This window comes from Anastrepha obliqua, chromosome 4 (assembly GCF_027943255.1).
Source record: "Anastrepha obliqua isolate idAnaObli1 chromosome 4, idAnaObli1_1.0, whole genome shotgun sequence".
In the NCBI taxonomy this organism is placed as follows: Eukaryota; Metazoa; Arthropoda; class Insecta; order Diptera; family Tephritidae; genus Anastrepha; species Anastrepha obliqua.
The window spans coordinates 104,106,077-104,119,969 of record NC_072895.1 but is presented as its reverse complement, the minus strand read 5'-3'; the positions used below and the strand labels follow the sequence as shown (position 1 = coordinate 104,119,969).

Below are 13,893 nucleotides of genomic sequence, written 5' to 3'. Positions count from 1 at the left end.
ATATCTGCGTTCCCTGAACATTTAGAATAGTTATGGGATTGCTGATTGGCAATTTTTATGGTTCAAATAAGTGAATGTGATCATGATACATGACAACCCCACTCGCACTGGCTGCCTTGAAAATGATCAGATGGTGAAAAACTTGTGAGTCTAACCGGTATTTACTACGATAAGACCTTTGGAACTGGTAAATGGCGACTGGCGCGCTTTGTTAAATTCGGTTAGGGGATTTGGGGTAGTTAGAATTTTCAAAAAAATTGGATTTTTTTTTTGCATTTCCTTAAAGTATAATATCTTAAAAACATTGTGTGAAAATTTGAAGTGAATCCGACAAATAATTTTCGAGTTATTCAACAATTAGCAAAGGGCGCTCGGGCGCTCCGGGGCTCGATAGCAAAATTTTAAATGCGTTTTTTCAAAACTATGTTTTTTGATGTGGTGATCACTGTAATTTAAAAACCGCTTGGTATATTTCAATAAAATTTATACTGCTTTTGAAAAACATAAAAAACTCGTGCCTGATCGAAAGATTTATTTTTCAAAAATTTCGATTTTTTTTAACAATTAATTGTCGGTTTTTTTCTCGAAAATCTGAAAAATATTTCCAGAGGCCGCCATATTACTAATTTTGAAAAAGCTCCGGTCAGGCACAAGATTATCCATTAAGAAAACTAATTTCTCTTGTCCGATTGATTTTAGACGAATCTCCAACGACTTGTGATGATCAACGCAAGGGACTTCTGGCGAAACGGGCTCCACACAAACACCGATAACTTTTACAATTATAAATTTTTTATTTGAAATTTTGCTAAAGGCAAGCCGAATTTTTGTAAAATAAAGCAATTGACTAGCAAAAAAAAAGTTATTGAAAATCATCATTTTTTCGGGCCTCTGATGGTAATCGCGCCAATCGAGAAAAAGAGGGCCTCTGGAAACGCATACCGGAAGTGTTTTATACTCGATATTCTACAGTCATGTATTGCTTATCTGCTCTCCGCGAAAGAGAAGCACTGTGCTTGCTTCAAGCTTCATAGAATACCTCGTGCCTGTGTGAATTACATTACGCCAAATGTCATTTATAATATTTAATTAGATTTGTCTTTAATGAAAATAAAAGAAAATATATTTTGGGGAAGCTTTAAGTTTGTTTTTCAAATAAAAATCCTGAATTAATGCAATGGAGGGTGAGTAAGGATCAAAGCGAGAGAAAGAGAAGTAAAAAATGGAATAGAATTTACAGGCGTGCAATTACTTTTGAGGGCTCGGAAGTGCAACAACAAAGCCGTTTACATACCAATGTAAAAAGTACAAGTGCCAAATACATATGTACAAGTATAACGCTGCATAGGTGGCGGTCGTACCAGGACCAGGTCGGTAGCTATTTCACTCTTCAAAGTTGCCACGATTAATAGGAACTATAAATTGTCTAAACTGCCAATGAATATCGAAAAACGATATGCGTGAGGAAATGAGTTGCGTGAGCGTTTGCCTTTGGGCGGCTAATTGAACTAGACACACATACATGCGTACCAACATATACTCGCATACGCACACAAATGTGTTACGCGGGGAAATGTGCTCCGTTTTTTTTTGCACATGGCCACCCCCCACTGATGATGACCTACTTACGCGATGGATTTGGTAGTGCCGCTGGATTGATTGGATGAATTGCGTGAGGCTTCAAATATTTTGCCATTGATTAGCTATGCTTCAGTTGAATTTTGCTTTTGGCATCGGCATGTTTCTAAAAAAATTAACAAAATTCGAGCGGGAATGCCTGAGAGCGCAACGGCGCGAAACGCAATTGATAACTGCGCGGGCGAGAGCAGATAAAAGTAATATTGGAATATTTTATTAAAAGTGTTGAGATTTAGATACTAAGAGCAATGAAAAGGACTAGTGAAATTGATGGGCAAGTTTAGACTTGGACAAAAAAATACTTAAATGTGTAATGAAAACAAAGGCAGGAAACTGGAAAAGAGAGATGCGCATAAAAAAGTTCAAAATGCAAGATTTTACAAAGCGGATGCTCTATAATGTAAAACGAGCTTTTTATATCACTGAAATAATAATAAACTAAAATAGAAACCAGGCTCATGTATTAAGGGGTCAGTCTACTTTGGAGACTCGAAAAAAAGGCTATATTCGTGATTTTTTTTTTGAGAAAACTATAAATGATAGTAATATAAAATTTGTTTGATTTATTAAATAAAGTCTTAAAATTCAGAAATAAATTTTTTTTTATTCAATTTTATAGTATTTTTAGTAAAAAAATAGCAGTGAAGCGTAACGTCTCAAACATGGGTTGGTGAGGCAGCTCCATCAGAACTCAAGAACGGCTTGTCTGAAACAAAAAAATCAAAATGTTTCAGATTCAGTAAGATACTGGCTACAAAATGACCCTCGGATATTAGGTTTTAATGAAGACAAAAAAAATGGCTGATAAAAATGGAAAATTTTTGATAGAACGGTTTTTTTTTTCGCATATTTAAAAAAAATATATAGTAAAAATTTAAAATTTCAAAACCCCCGAGCGTCAATTTGGTGCAAATTATATCTAGAATAGGTGATCCAAATTTTATGAAAATCGGTTGATTAGTTTTTGAGATACAGTGGAGCTAGATTTTGAAAACGTTGTTTTGAGAAAAACGCGTTTAAAGTTTTTAATGCACGCTATACGCGCAGGTAGACGAAATGATGTTCAGGTAAAAAAAAAATAGTTAGAGTGCTCGGATTTTCTTAAAATTTTTACACAATATTTCTGGATATATATACTTTCAAATTATGCAAAAAAAAAAAATTGAAAAATTTTAAAGTGACAAAGTAGACTAACCCCTTAAAGGTGGTGGCACTAGATCAACAACAATGTTTTGTACGTTTTATTGCCAAAGCAAAGTATTGGCAAATAAGAAAACAAAGAATGAATTCGCCTTGCTTCATTCTGAGCTGATAAATCAGCTGATTTACTGATACCACCTTTAATAGATTCGTCTTGAATAGAAATAAAGTTTAAACTGAACGCTTAGGCAAAGCAAAAACTGCTCAATTCGGTTAGGTTAGGATAAATGGCTGCCCTTGCGAGGGGTCCACTTGGACAAATATTCACAATTTGTCCAGGGGGAAGAGAGGGGAAAAGTAGAAGGGAAGGCAGGTACTAGAGAGGTGGAAAAGAGCAAGAAGAGGCCTTGGATTAGAGGATGACTACGAAGAGTTTTTGTTGTTGTTGTAGCAGCATAAACATTCCCCATATATATACGGGGAATGCTGCTGAAGTGGCAGTCCTTGGACGGATATAAATCCGCGTCGTTTCGGTTACGTACAACCGACTGTCGTGGAACGAGAGCCGAGAGGTCTAAATATTTGCCGACGAGAGCAGGGCAGCTGAGATGATTCCCCCTCATTGTTGCTGTTGTTGTGGTAGCAGTCACTTTCTACCTCGTCCTCCAGACAGCTTCCGCAAAAAGGACTTGAAGCAATCCCAAGTTGGACTTGAAGCAATCCCAAGTTGGACTTGAATCAATCCCAAGTTGGACTTGAATCAATCCCAAGTTGGACTTGAATCAATCCCAATACCAATACCAATGTCCCGTAAAAGGACACCTACCAAATTCGAGATCTACTGCTTTGTTAGCCTTAGAAGTTCCCTCGAGTACTTCCGATCTATCCATGGCCAGAAGGATATCGCGATTTTGCACGCTTGCGCGCTAGCCCAGCGCTCGTTGAGTCGACGCGAGGTCCATCTTTCGAGGAGCAGACCACAGAATCTCAGAGTAGTTCCAATCCTCTCATTTTGCGATGAAACTGTCTCCAAGGTCCCCTGTATAGGGAGCTCAATTAAAAGGGAGCTTTAAAAAAATGGATATTAAGAAATATAAGCAACTCAATATATCTGTAGTGACAGCTTTAGCATATTCAGTTATAAGTGAAAGCTTTCTGAATGGAATGGAATGAAAATTATGTGTTTTTAATTTCAAGCACTTTACTCAGAATTTAATTAAGAATTTAGAAAAATCGCGAACCCTGTTTCATAGCCCATTAAATTTTAATTTAAAAACGTGCAAATTTTAAGTGGTTCAAAATTCTCGATGATTTTTCATAATTTGTTTTCTCTATCGGCGTTGCGCATTTTCTCCTTTTGACGACCGCGTGCTCTATTTTCCATATTTCCTCCTCTCTCTATCTCACTTCTCTCTCTATCTACTTCTTCTAGGCTTCGTTTATGTGGTAAACCCGCCAGAAATTCCACGTGTTGCCTTCGGCTCGGGCATGGAGCGTGTAACGCTCGCTATGTCTGGCCCGAGTTTAACGCCATTTATGCGCAAAATGCAGGGCGAAGTACGTGACTTTCCTGGTCCTTTCGAATATTTTCACACGAAAGGTTTGGAAATAAAAGTAAGTGGGTTGGTTAATGATCTTACAAAAAAATTAATTTATTTCCAATGCTTACCTACTCGTCCTCTTTATATATGTAGTATCCATCTACACTGGGCTATTCATCTTTTGCAAGCAAACTGCCACGCCTGCCGCCCACTAATATATCACGTTTTCCGCCAATTGGTGCTTACGACGTCGAACTGCGGAAAAAACCCAAACAAGCGGCGCGTCCATTCAATGTGGGATCCAAGTATGCTGACGATAAGAAACTCCTGACGCCAAGGTGAGTTGGTTTTGTACTTTTTAAGTGTAAATTCTTTCCAAAAAACAGTTGAGCTGATTTTCCTTCTTTCCATCTCACAGCCCAGCTGATTATGCATTTAGCAAACCGGCGACCAGTTTGAAGATATGCTCCGCTTTCGGTTGCAAGCGCATTTTTTGGCCTGCAGTCGCCATTATTTGCACACCCATAAATACGGCCAAATGCTCAAAGTGCAATAGAACTCCCATCGGTGATTATTTCCATCAATTCCAATTGAATTTGGATATGTGCCGACGTTGCATGAAGAAACAGTTGCGCATACTGAAACACTGTGCCACCGATTTGTTCTATCGTGCACGCATGCGGCAGGAATTAAATCTGTACCAGCCGGTGAGATATTGCGGCTTCTTCCACGATCATCAGGGCACTACGGCAGCGATTCAACATATGCCCACATCAATTCTGAAGTATAAAATAAAAACGGAAAATTATCTCTCTAAATACATATATAAAAAAATATAAGCGGCAAGGCAGTGGAATTTTAATTAGTCTTTTATAAATATTTGGAAAACTCTGGATTGTAATAAAAGCATTTGAATGCAGAATTGAGTATTAAGGTTTTGTTTTCAGTGTTCAAGCAAAATAGTATTTGGTAAGAGAAGAAAGTAAAAGTTATTGTAGTTAAGTGAAAGCTCTTGCCTCGGAAGTGCTTTCAAAGTGAAAGCTTCTGAAAATATAGAAATATGCTTAAAGAGTCAAAGAGAGTTTTAGCACACTTTAGATGAGTTGATACTTATTAAGATTCAGATGTATGTAAATATAATAGCTTTGGGAACTAGTTTTTTAAACTGATTGCGAATTACGTTGTATAATTCCAATTCGTATTTGAGAAACCCTAAAGGTGCGGCTAAACAAAAAATATGTCTAATAACAATTATATGTGAAAAAGGACATCATTTAGATGCCTCCAGGAGTACATCGGCAAGAGAATCCGCCACACAGTCGATTCATGAAGACCAAATTGCTGAGAATGTCGAGATTTCGATGTTGCAGGTTATTCAGCAAAATTTTGCGCTGCATCAGCAATAGTCTCAGCAGAACCAGTCCTTTTCTATCCTCAACAGAGCCAGTTTCGTGAAATTATTTGAAATTATGAATTACTCTTTGCTATGTTTCCAAGGAGTACTCGTAGTTCGATTGCAGCTCCCAGAGCAAGTGCAAATGCAAGTACAAGTCCAAGTGCAAATGCAAATCCAAGTGCAGGTGCAAGTACAAGTCCAAGTGTAAGTGCAAGTACACGTCCAAGTGTAAGTGAAAATCCAAGTGCAAGTGCAAGTGTATTTTTTTTTGGGATGACGCCCGTGAAGAGGAAACTCTCATGAGTACTTCAATGCCGGCATAGCAGTACGCACGGTTTGTAGCCTCACAGTTACACCTACTTACTAAACACCTCTCCACTTTTTACCACTCTCCAAGCGGAACAGTCCAACAAAGGAATTACCTCACGGGGCTGGTAGCTCATAGGCTGCTAGTTATTTCGTCTACGAATCTCTGCGCGCCTTAAATCATTGTGGATATGCTTTACATGCGCGCAGATTCGCTTCCAGTTATCACCCGATTTTAGCTTAAAATGTATAATATTCTCTCCGTTTAATATGCTACAGGTTTCGGGAGCATAGCGTGGGCATTGAAACAATGTAGATTGGGTAGTTTGGTGAACTATCATGGCCGAATCTATGGAAGTATTTTCGAAACAGCCCGTACCCTGAAAGGAATTGGGTTAGATGGAAGTTTGTTTCCCCATGGTTCCTTTCTAACCACATCGTAAGAATGGGTGTTAGCCCATGCGTCCATCTACCTTTCGGTGATCTGTTCCACCGGTCTTGCCAGTGGGGAGCGAACGACGCCTTTCTTCTTCTGCCATATTTTTACGACTTGATCTGCCGTCGAGCTCGGATAGCCTTAAATACACTGCATTTCTTTCGCCAAAATGTCTACGGAGACTAGATCGGCTATAACGAAGGAAGCATCGTCCGAAATTGTACGGAGGCCACAGATAGTCCACAAAGTGCTTAGCCGATAGACGGCTATCCGTTTTTTTGTGTAGCTATTTACATATGATCAGTGCATCAGTCCACATCGGTGCGGCATATAAAAGAACCGAGCTGACTACCCTGCTATATACATATGTGGTATTATTTTGCTGTGGTTAGGTCCGCACTGGTTTGGCATTATTCGCGACAGACAGGACTCGATGCCTTCTTCACAGCATATCCCAGGTGCGTTTTGAAGTTTAAACGACTGTCAATCATCACTCAAAAACAATTTTTTTTTACATATTGTTTTGTAGTAGGGTGGCACCAAAGTAAGCGTCTTAAAAAAAAGATAGGTGACTTGTCAACAGGATTTTGGCTCTTCAGGACATCTGAAACGAAAAAGTTGAACTGTATTATTCTGTAGGCTTGTCATTCTGGCAGGTGCAACAATGGGGAAATTTTTTTCAAAAATAACAAAATGGCGGACTTTTGAAAAAGGTATATTTCAAAATAATAGTGGGTTTTGAACGAATAGTTACAGTCACAACATCTACATTTATAGTTTCTACTATCTTTCTGCTGCTTATTAGGACTACATCGGCTTATACTCAGCTAATTGCAACTTCATAGACCTTAGCCAAGCCTTGATTCGCTTACTGATTTGCTGGCGATCCTCTCAATTTCGTGGGTTTACTTTGCTACCATTACCACCGCGATGTCATTTCTACAACTAAAAACATATAAATAAAAGTTTCATACTTTGTGCAAAATTTAAGAAAATTTATAAATTTGTATCAAAATTGTAAACTTCTTATTTGTTATTTTTTTCTTTTGTAATTTTAGGTATGCAATTTTATAGTTCATTCAATTTTGGTATAAAAAATACAAATTTGAAGTGAATAAAACAAATATTGTAAATAAAGGGTGGTTAAATTTTAAGGACCGATGTTGAATGTGAACCACACCTAAACGTCAAGTTCTTCTCTGCATTTCATTGAATATTTTTCAATTTCAGACTAATTCAATTTGTACCATGGAAAGATACACAATCGAGCAATGCGTTAAAGTTATTCAGGCTTATTATGAAAACGGGCGTTCAAATCAAAATGCATATCGCACACTTCGTGATTTTTTCGGTCAATTTAATCATCCCAATGTGCGTACAATCGGAAAAATTGTGCAAAAGTTTGAGCAAACCGGGTCTGTAGGAGATGTGAAAATACCAGTGCATGCTCGCACAGCTCGTACTGCAGAAAATATTGCTGCTGTTCGCGATAGTATGGTTAAAGAACCGTCCACCTCAACTGGTCGTCGTTGATGAGCATTATGCACAAAGACTTGCACTTACACGCTTACAAGGTGCAATTGACTCAAGAACTAAGGCCTCTTGACCATTTCAAGCGTCGTCAATGGTCAGAATGGTGGCAGGAAATGGCAACAGTGAATGACCAATTTTCGAAGAAAATCATCTTCAGTGATGAGGCACATTTTCACCTCAGTGGATTCGTCAATAAGCAGAATTGCCGCATTTGGGCGAATGACAATCCAAGAGTGATTGCCGAAAAACCAATGCACCCACAAAGAGTGACTGTTTGGTGAGGTTTATGGGCCGTATTTTTTGTGAATAGTGTTCGCTATCGTGAGATGATAACGAAGTTTTTATGGCTCGAATTGGAAGATATGGATGTGGACGATATGTGGTTTCAACAGGACGGTGCCACTTGTCACACAGCTAACGAAACAATGGCTCTTTTACGCGAAAAATTTGATGGCCGAATAATCTCACGTCGCGGCGATGTCAATTGGCCGCCAAGATCATGTTATTTGACACCGTTGGACTTCTTTGTTTGGGGTTATTTGAAAGAAAAGGTGTACATCGATAAGCCAGTAATAATTCAAGAGTTAAAGGATGAGATAATTCGGCACATTAACGGCATAGAACCTCAATTATGCCTCAGCGTCATCGAAAATTTGGACTATCGGATGAAGGTGTGCCGCCGAGGCCGCGGCGGCTATTTGGCCAATATTTTATTTCATACGTAATTGAGCTATACCAATATTATCATAGTAAAGAGAAATGACAATAATTTCCTAAAAAAAATTGTATTTTATTCAAAATCAACACCGGCCCTTAAACTTAACCACCCTTTATAAATACAGGTTTTTGATATTTTTTCTCTAGGCGTAGTTGGGCATTTTCTTCCATATCAAAATGATATGGAGCATTTGTTTATTTTAAAAATACATACACACATATTTATATATGTATTTCGAATAAAAATAAAAGTTAATAATCATTAGTAAATAGTTTTTATATCATATTTCGAATGTAAAAATTTTTCAAATGTAAAAAAAAATTTGGTTCCTATTGGTCTACTATTTTCTTGTAGCAAGCGTAGAATATTAGGTGACATTAAATTTTGTACAAAGTCCTCAACTATTTATTTTAGTATGCCTGGCTAATTTGATGTTTGCAAAGCCGACTCCGCTCAACTGAAAGTAACAAAGTTTTAAGTGGCTTCAAATTACAAAATAAGAAGCTGCTTAAAACTTTTATTAGATTTGCTGTTAAAGTTTTCCAACATTTTGTTTCTATCCAACTCCAGCCGGATGTACAATATTTATATTAAAACAAAGTGTGCAACACAGCAGCAGCAGCAACAACAATAACACATTGCTTGTTATCACTTTCACTTGCCAACCGCATAAACCAAATATTAATCCGCTCTGAGCTTCTTGCGCTGGACTCCTTTGCTGTTGCTTACGAGTTTGGACGACGCAAGGTACGACGATATGCCCAGTGCTGATACAGCACTAAGGATGTGCAAATGACATACGCACAACGATGCGTATCGCATATGGTATGCAAGAGCAACAGAAATAGCAACAACAACTGCTGCACTGCTAACCGAGGAAGAACAAGTTGAGAAGCTACGCTTGGCGAGCGAGCTGTTGTAGGTGTCAAGCTAAAAAGCCAGTTGAAGGACTCTGAGATGGAGTTGCATGTGTAATAAATTCATGATGTTGGGTAATTTATCCACTTCACAAAAAGTCGCTATCGTCAGCAGGGAGTTGAGGAAGCAGTGAGCACAAGAAGCAGCATTTATGTAAGTGTGGCTGCAGCAGCAGCTAAGCAGAAAATGGCCACAGTCAGCAGCGAAAGGCAGGCAGCCAAGTTGCAAACAATTAAGCTGACCAAGCGTGTGAACTGACTGTTGCGCAGTGAAATGTGGCTGCTGCCATATCTTGCCACTGAATTTCTGCTGAGCTTAGTTGCTTCCGGTTCGGGCTGCTCTTGTTCTGTGCCGTTCACAGTTGGCCACCTTAATCCCGTCTTGTAGTTCGCTGTATGACTTTCACGTTTTAGACATTTGCATTTCGGCATTTTCCGTTATTTCATGCCATACGAATTTCCGGATTAGTCGCTGACCACAGCTTTTTTAAAATTGTCCTTCCTTTCCTTGGCTACATTTTTTTCGCTTTTTTGTTGAAATTCACTTTTGATGGAAATTAACTGCAAAAAAAATATATATATGTATATGTTTTTTTTTGATAACCCACAAAAGAAAAGGTTTCAAATAAGTTGTGTCAGTGAGAGTGTTTCTAATCCCTTTTCGCCTTCACTTTCTCGTATTCAAATAAGTAAATCCGGGCACAAAATGAAATGAATGAAAAATGTTGAACGCATTGCTGTGATTTACGAGGCTGCTAAACGGTGCGTGTAAACCACTTGATTTTTATTTAATTTTTTTGTGTGAATATTTTAACGGAAAGAGCAGAGCAGAGGAAACCACCAGAAGGAATATGTTAAATAAATTTTGAAAAAAAATGGACCACTTTAAAATCGGTCTTGCGGTTAAAACTCCCACATTAGCTTGCACGGCTTTTCATTTATTCATTGCCGCGCTTAAGCCTGGATTTCCTTCCGGCTGACGCTCTGTGATGTGCAGCTATGTATGGCCAATGGATTACCACAACTGACAGCTTTTGCAAAAAAAAAAAAAGCAAAGCGAGAAAATAGCAGAAAAATTATATTAAAAAAGGCTGCAGAAAAGTATAAGGATATGTGTGTTTGTGTGCGTGTGCTAATTTTCGGCTCTCCATGCAAAAGTATTACCTTGCACAGGCCACTCGTATTTTTAGCTTGAAAATGAGTTCGACGTGACATTCAAATTAGCAGGTTGTTGCCCATGGCTATGTGGGTATGTGCGATTATGTATGGGCGTGCTTGTAGGTCACGTTGCATCATTAATATTCATGCGGCAGGAGTAATTTTGTACGCTTGACGCGCGGTATTTTCGCCACAAAAACACAATTAATTCTTTAATACGAGGGTCGTTCAAAAGGGCCGTGCAAATATTAAAGCTAGTTAATTTTTTGGGGTAAACCCTTTTTTATTTTTCGACATAGTCTCCTCTTACTACTCTTGTGGATCCCTTCCGAATAATGGCTATTTGTTTAAGTCCGCAAAATAACCATTCATTTCTGCAATCACCTCCTCGCTTGAATAAAATCTTTTTCCCGCCAGCCATTTCTTCAAATTGAGGAACAAATAAATGGTAGTCCGAGGGATTCGAGGGAGCCAAGTTTAGAGAATTGGGGTGATTTGAAACGAGTTCGATTCCTATTTCCATTGATTTTGCGACCGCAACAACTGAGGATTGAGCTGTTACGTTGTCGAAATGGAAAAGGAAAACCACTTGACTACCTCGATTCAAACGAATGCCAAACACAAAGAAATATACCGATCTGGTTGAGACTTGGCGATGGCCAGTAGTGCCATCTCTCTGCCTTTGCGCGGACTTTTCAAAAGACCCTCGTATGACTCGCTGTGGGAATTTTCGTGCAGATATTTTTCCATGGAAATGACCAAATATTCATATATCTTCGCAGAAAGCCCAAATTTTATTTAATTTAAATAAAAAAAATTATAATAATATAATAAAACTCTGGAAACGTATGAATTTGCAAGATTTATATTAGTAATTGCATACAACTTGAAATGATAGCGTTTTGTTATCTCTCTGAAAATTTGCTAAAAAAACAAAAACATATCATCTTCTCAGACCAAGAACGGACTAACAGGTGAGTACCATTTACACCCTCTCTCTCCTTTCTTTCTTCTACTTTTCCTTAGCTTCGCCTTCACTTTCCATTTAACTTGAAGGCTACAAGACTTACCTGTTCTTCAATCGAAATCGCTGTTATTCTGGCACCCCTAAGGTGACTGGCCAGCTAAGAAATTAGGTCCTCAGTCAAGTCTGGAGTTAAGGGGTTATATACCTTGTGTTGGACTAAAAAATCGAACATTTTTTTATGGCATATTCTAAAAGTACATCATCTTAAAAATATAAATTCAAAAAATCATAAAGATCGGAGCACCAGAACGAAAGTTATTGACCGTGGTAGCGCGCAAATTATACATAAATGAGGTGCACGCAAAACTTTAGACGCGATTATCTCGAAGTCGTGTTTTTTGAAAATTACCGTCGCGGTAATCATTATTTATCAAAAACTATTTCACCGATTTGCATAAAATTTTTTTTTAATTATTCGAAGTTACAACCTCGTGAATCTGAACGGTTCACTTTTTATAAATATTTGCATAGTTCGCTGGAATTAATTTTATTTTTAATTTTTCAATCCCTCAAAAATCTTTTTTTTGGTGCAAAGCGGTTTTCATATCGAGAAAAAATTTTTTTGGGTAAATAAACCGTTCGGATTCACTAAAAAACATTTTTCTACAATAATCAGTCAATTTTTTTGATTTCAGTTGAGCTGCTCATGCGCTACCGTGATCAGCGCAAGCCTCTTCTAAAAAACGGCGTTTCGGGGGAGGGGCGATATCAACAATAAATAATGACATTTTTTAAAATAAAAACACCAAAATGTATTCTTCCAGAGCTACCCTTCAGTAAATAATAAAACATATTTAAAAAAAATTATGACAGTCGTCCATTTTTTCGGGCTCACAAGGTAAATAAGCCCTTAACCGGAAAAATTTTTGATCTCCCGGCGCAAACGTCGATCTACTATTTGAGGATTCACCACCCCCTCTTCACGCGATAAGTCATAAGCCGAATACTCACTCAAAGGACATATTAGTTTTGATAAATTTTTATTAATGTAATTCCAAAATTCTAATTTAAACTACTAATTCTTGTTTTGCCGTTCAATTTCACCACACCAAAATTGTTGTCGTTTAGTTAGCAATAATCGACAAGTTAACCACACAGCTGATTTTGCTTTATCGATCATCGTTAAGAAATGGGTTACCGAATAGCGAAATCGTTAAAATTGTGGTTAAGGAAAGATAACAACGTGAATATCGTTTAAATGTGTTAGTGAATCGCACAACTGGTGTAACCAGCCTCAAAATATTTAAAAAGTTCTACTCTTTACTACTTACTCTATGAAGAACTTTAAAGCGTGAACAATGAAAAATTGGCTCCCTGCTAACGCTTCTACTAAGTCGGATGAGGATTTGACGAAGCTCGAGCAACGTAGAGGCTGATAGAATCAAAAAACTAATGTAATAGCTATCTGATATTTTTATTATTTATATTTTGAAAATCATAGATTGTATGCTAAAGAAATGAGTTAAACGTCTCTTGACTAATGGACAAATAAAGCTGAAGGTTGGCTGGTAGTTCCATCGCGGCTTTATTTTTAGAAATTAGCGTGCTAAATTCCTTTTAGGGCAAATTCCATTTTCTGAAATTCCAGAATTTTCTTTGTGTCCGAATTTTTATAAATAAATAAATAATTGGCGCTTACACTTCTGTTAGGTGTTTGGCCGAGCTCCTCCTCCTATTTGTGGTGTGCGTCTTGATGTTGTTCCACAAATGGAGGGAGCTACAGTTTCAAGCCGACTCCGAACGGCAGATATTTTTATGAAGAGCTTTTTCATGGCAGAAATACACTCGGAGGTTTGCCATTGCCTGCCGAGGGGCGACCGCTATTAGAAAAATGTTTTTATTAATTTTGCTTTCACCGAGATTCGAACCAACGACCTCTCTGTGAATTCCGAATGGTAATCACGCACCAACCCATTCGGCTACGTCAGCCGCCGAATTTTTATAAGTAGTGGATAATTTTTATAGTGGTAGTGGTAATAAGTAATAAATAATTTTTCAAAAATGTATTTCTTTTGAAAAATTAACTTCTCTTAATACCTAAAATGGGGCATTTGAATAAAGTTGTAGTAAGAAAAAAAATTTA

At 37.8% G+C, this 13,893-nt stretch overlaps 1 protein-coding gene across 3 annotated transcripts; it reads left to right on the top strand.

Moving 5' to 3' along the window:
* The first annotated feature begins 1,052 nt into the window (after nucleotides 1–1,052).
* LOC129246223 (uncharacterized) lies at nucleotides 1,053–5,241 on the top strand. Of its 3 annotated transcripts, none has more exons than XM_054884861.1 (5): nucleotides 1,054–1,184; nucleotides 1,241–1,370; nucleotides 4,211–4,392; nucleotides 4,473–4,657; nucleotides 4,738–5,241. In XM_054884861.1, exons 3-5 carry the CDS (start codon nucleotides 4,267–4,269, stop codon nucleotides 5,156–5,158), a joined length of 732 nt encoding a protein of 243 aa, XP_054740836.1. In that variant the 5' UTR covers nucleotides 1,054–1,184; nucleotides 1,241–1,370; nucleotides 4,211–4,266; the 3' UTR covers nucleotides 5,159–5,241. The 3 variants fall into 3 exon arrangements, with proteins under 3 accessions (XP_054740834.1, XP_054740836.1, XP_054740835.1); XM_054884860.1 differs by having other exon boundaries at nucleotides 1,232–1,370; XM_054884859.1 differs by lacking the exon at nucleotides 1,241–1,370 and having other exon boundaries at nucleotides 1,053–1,184.
* The last annotated feature ends 8,652 nt before the right edge of the window (nucleotides 5,242–13,893 follow it).

Coding starts and splice junctions, on each gene's coding strand:
- LOC129246223 (XM_054884859.1), top strand. Junction 4,393..4,472: donor CGAAAGGTTTGGAAATAAAA/GTAAGTGGGTTG, acceptor TTATATATGTAG/TATCCATCTACACTGGGCTA. Junction 4,658..4,737: donor AAGAAACTCCTGACGCCAAG/GTGAGTTGGTTT, acceptor TCCATCTCACAG/CCCAGCTGATTATGCATTTA.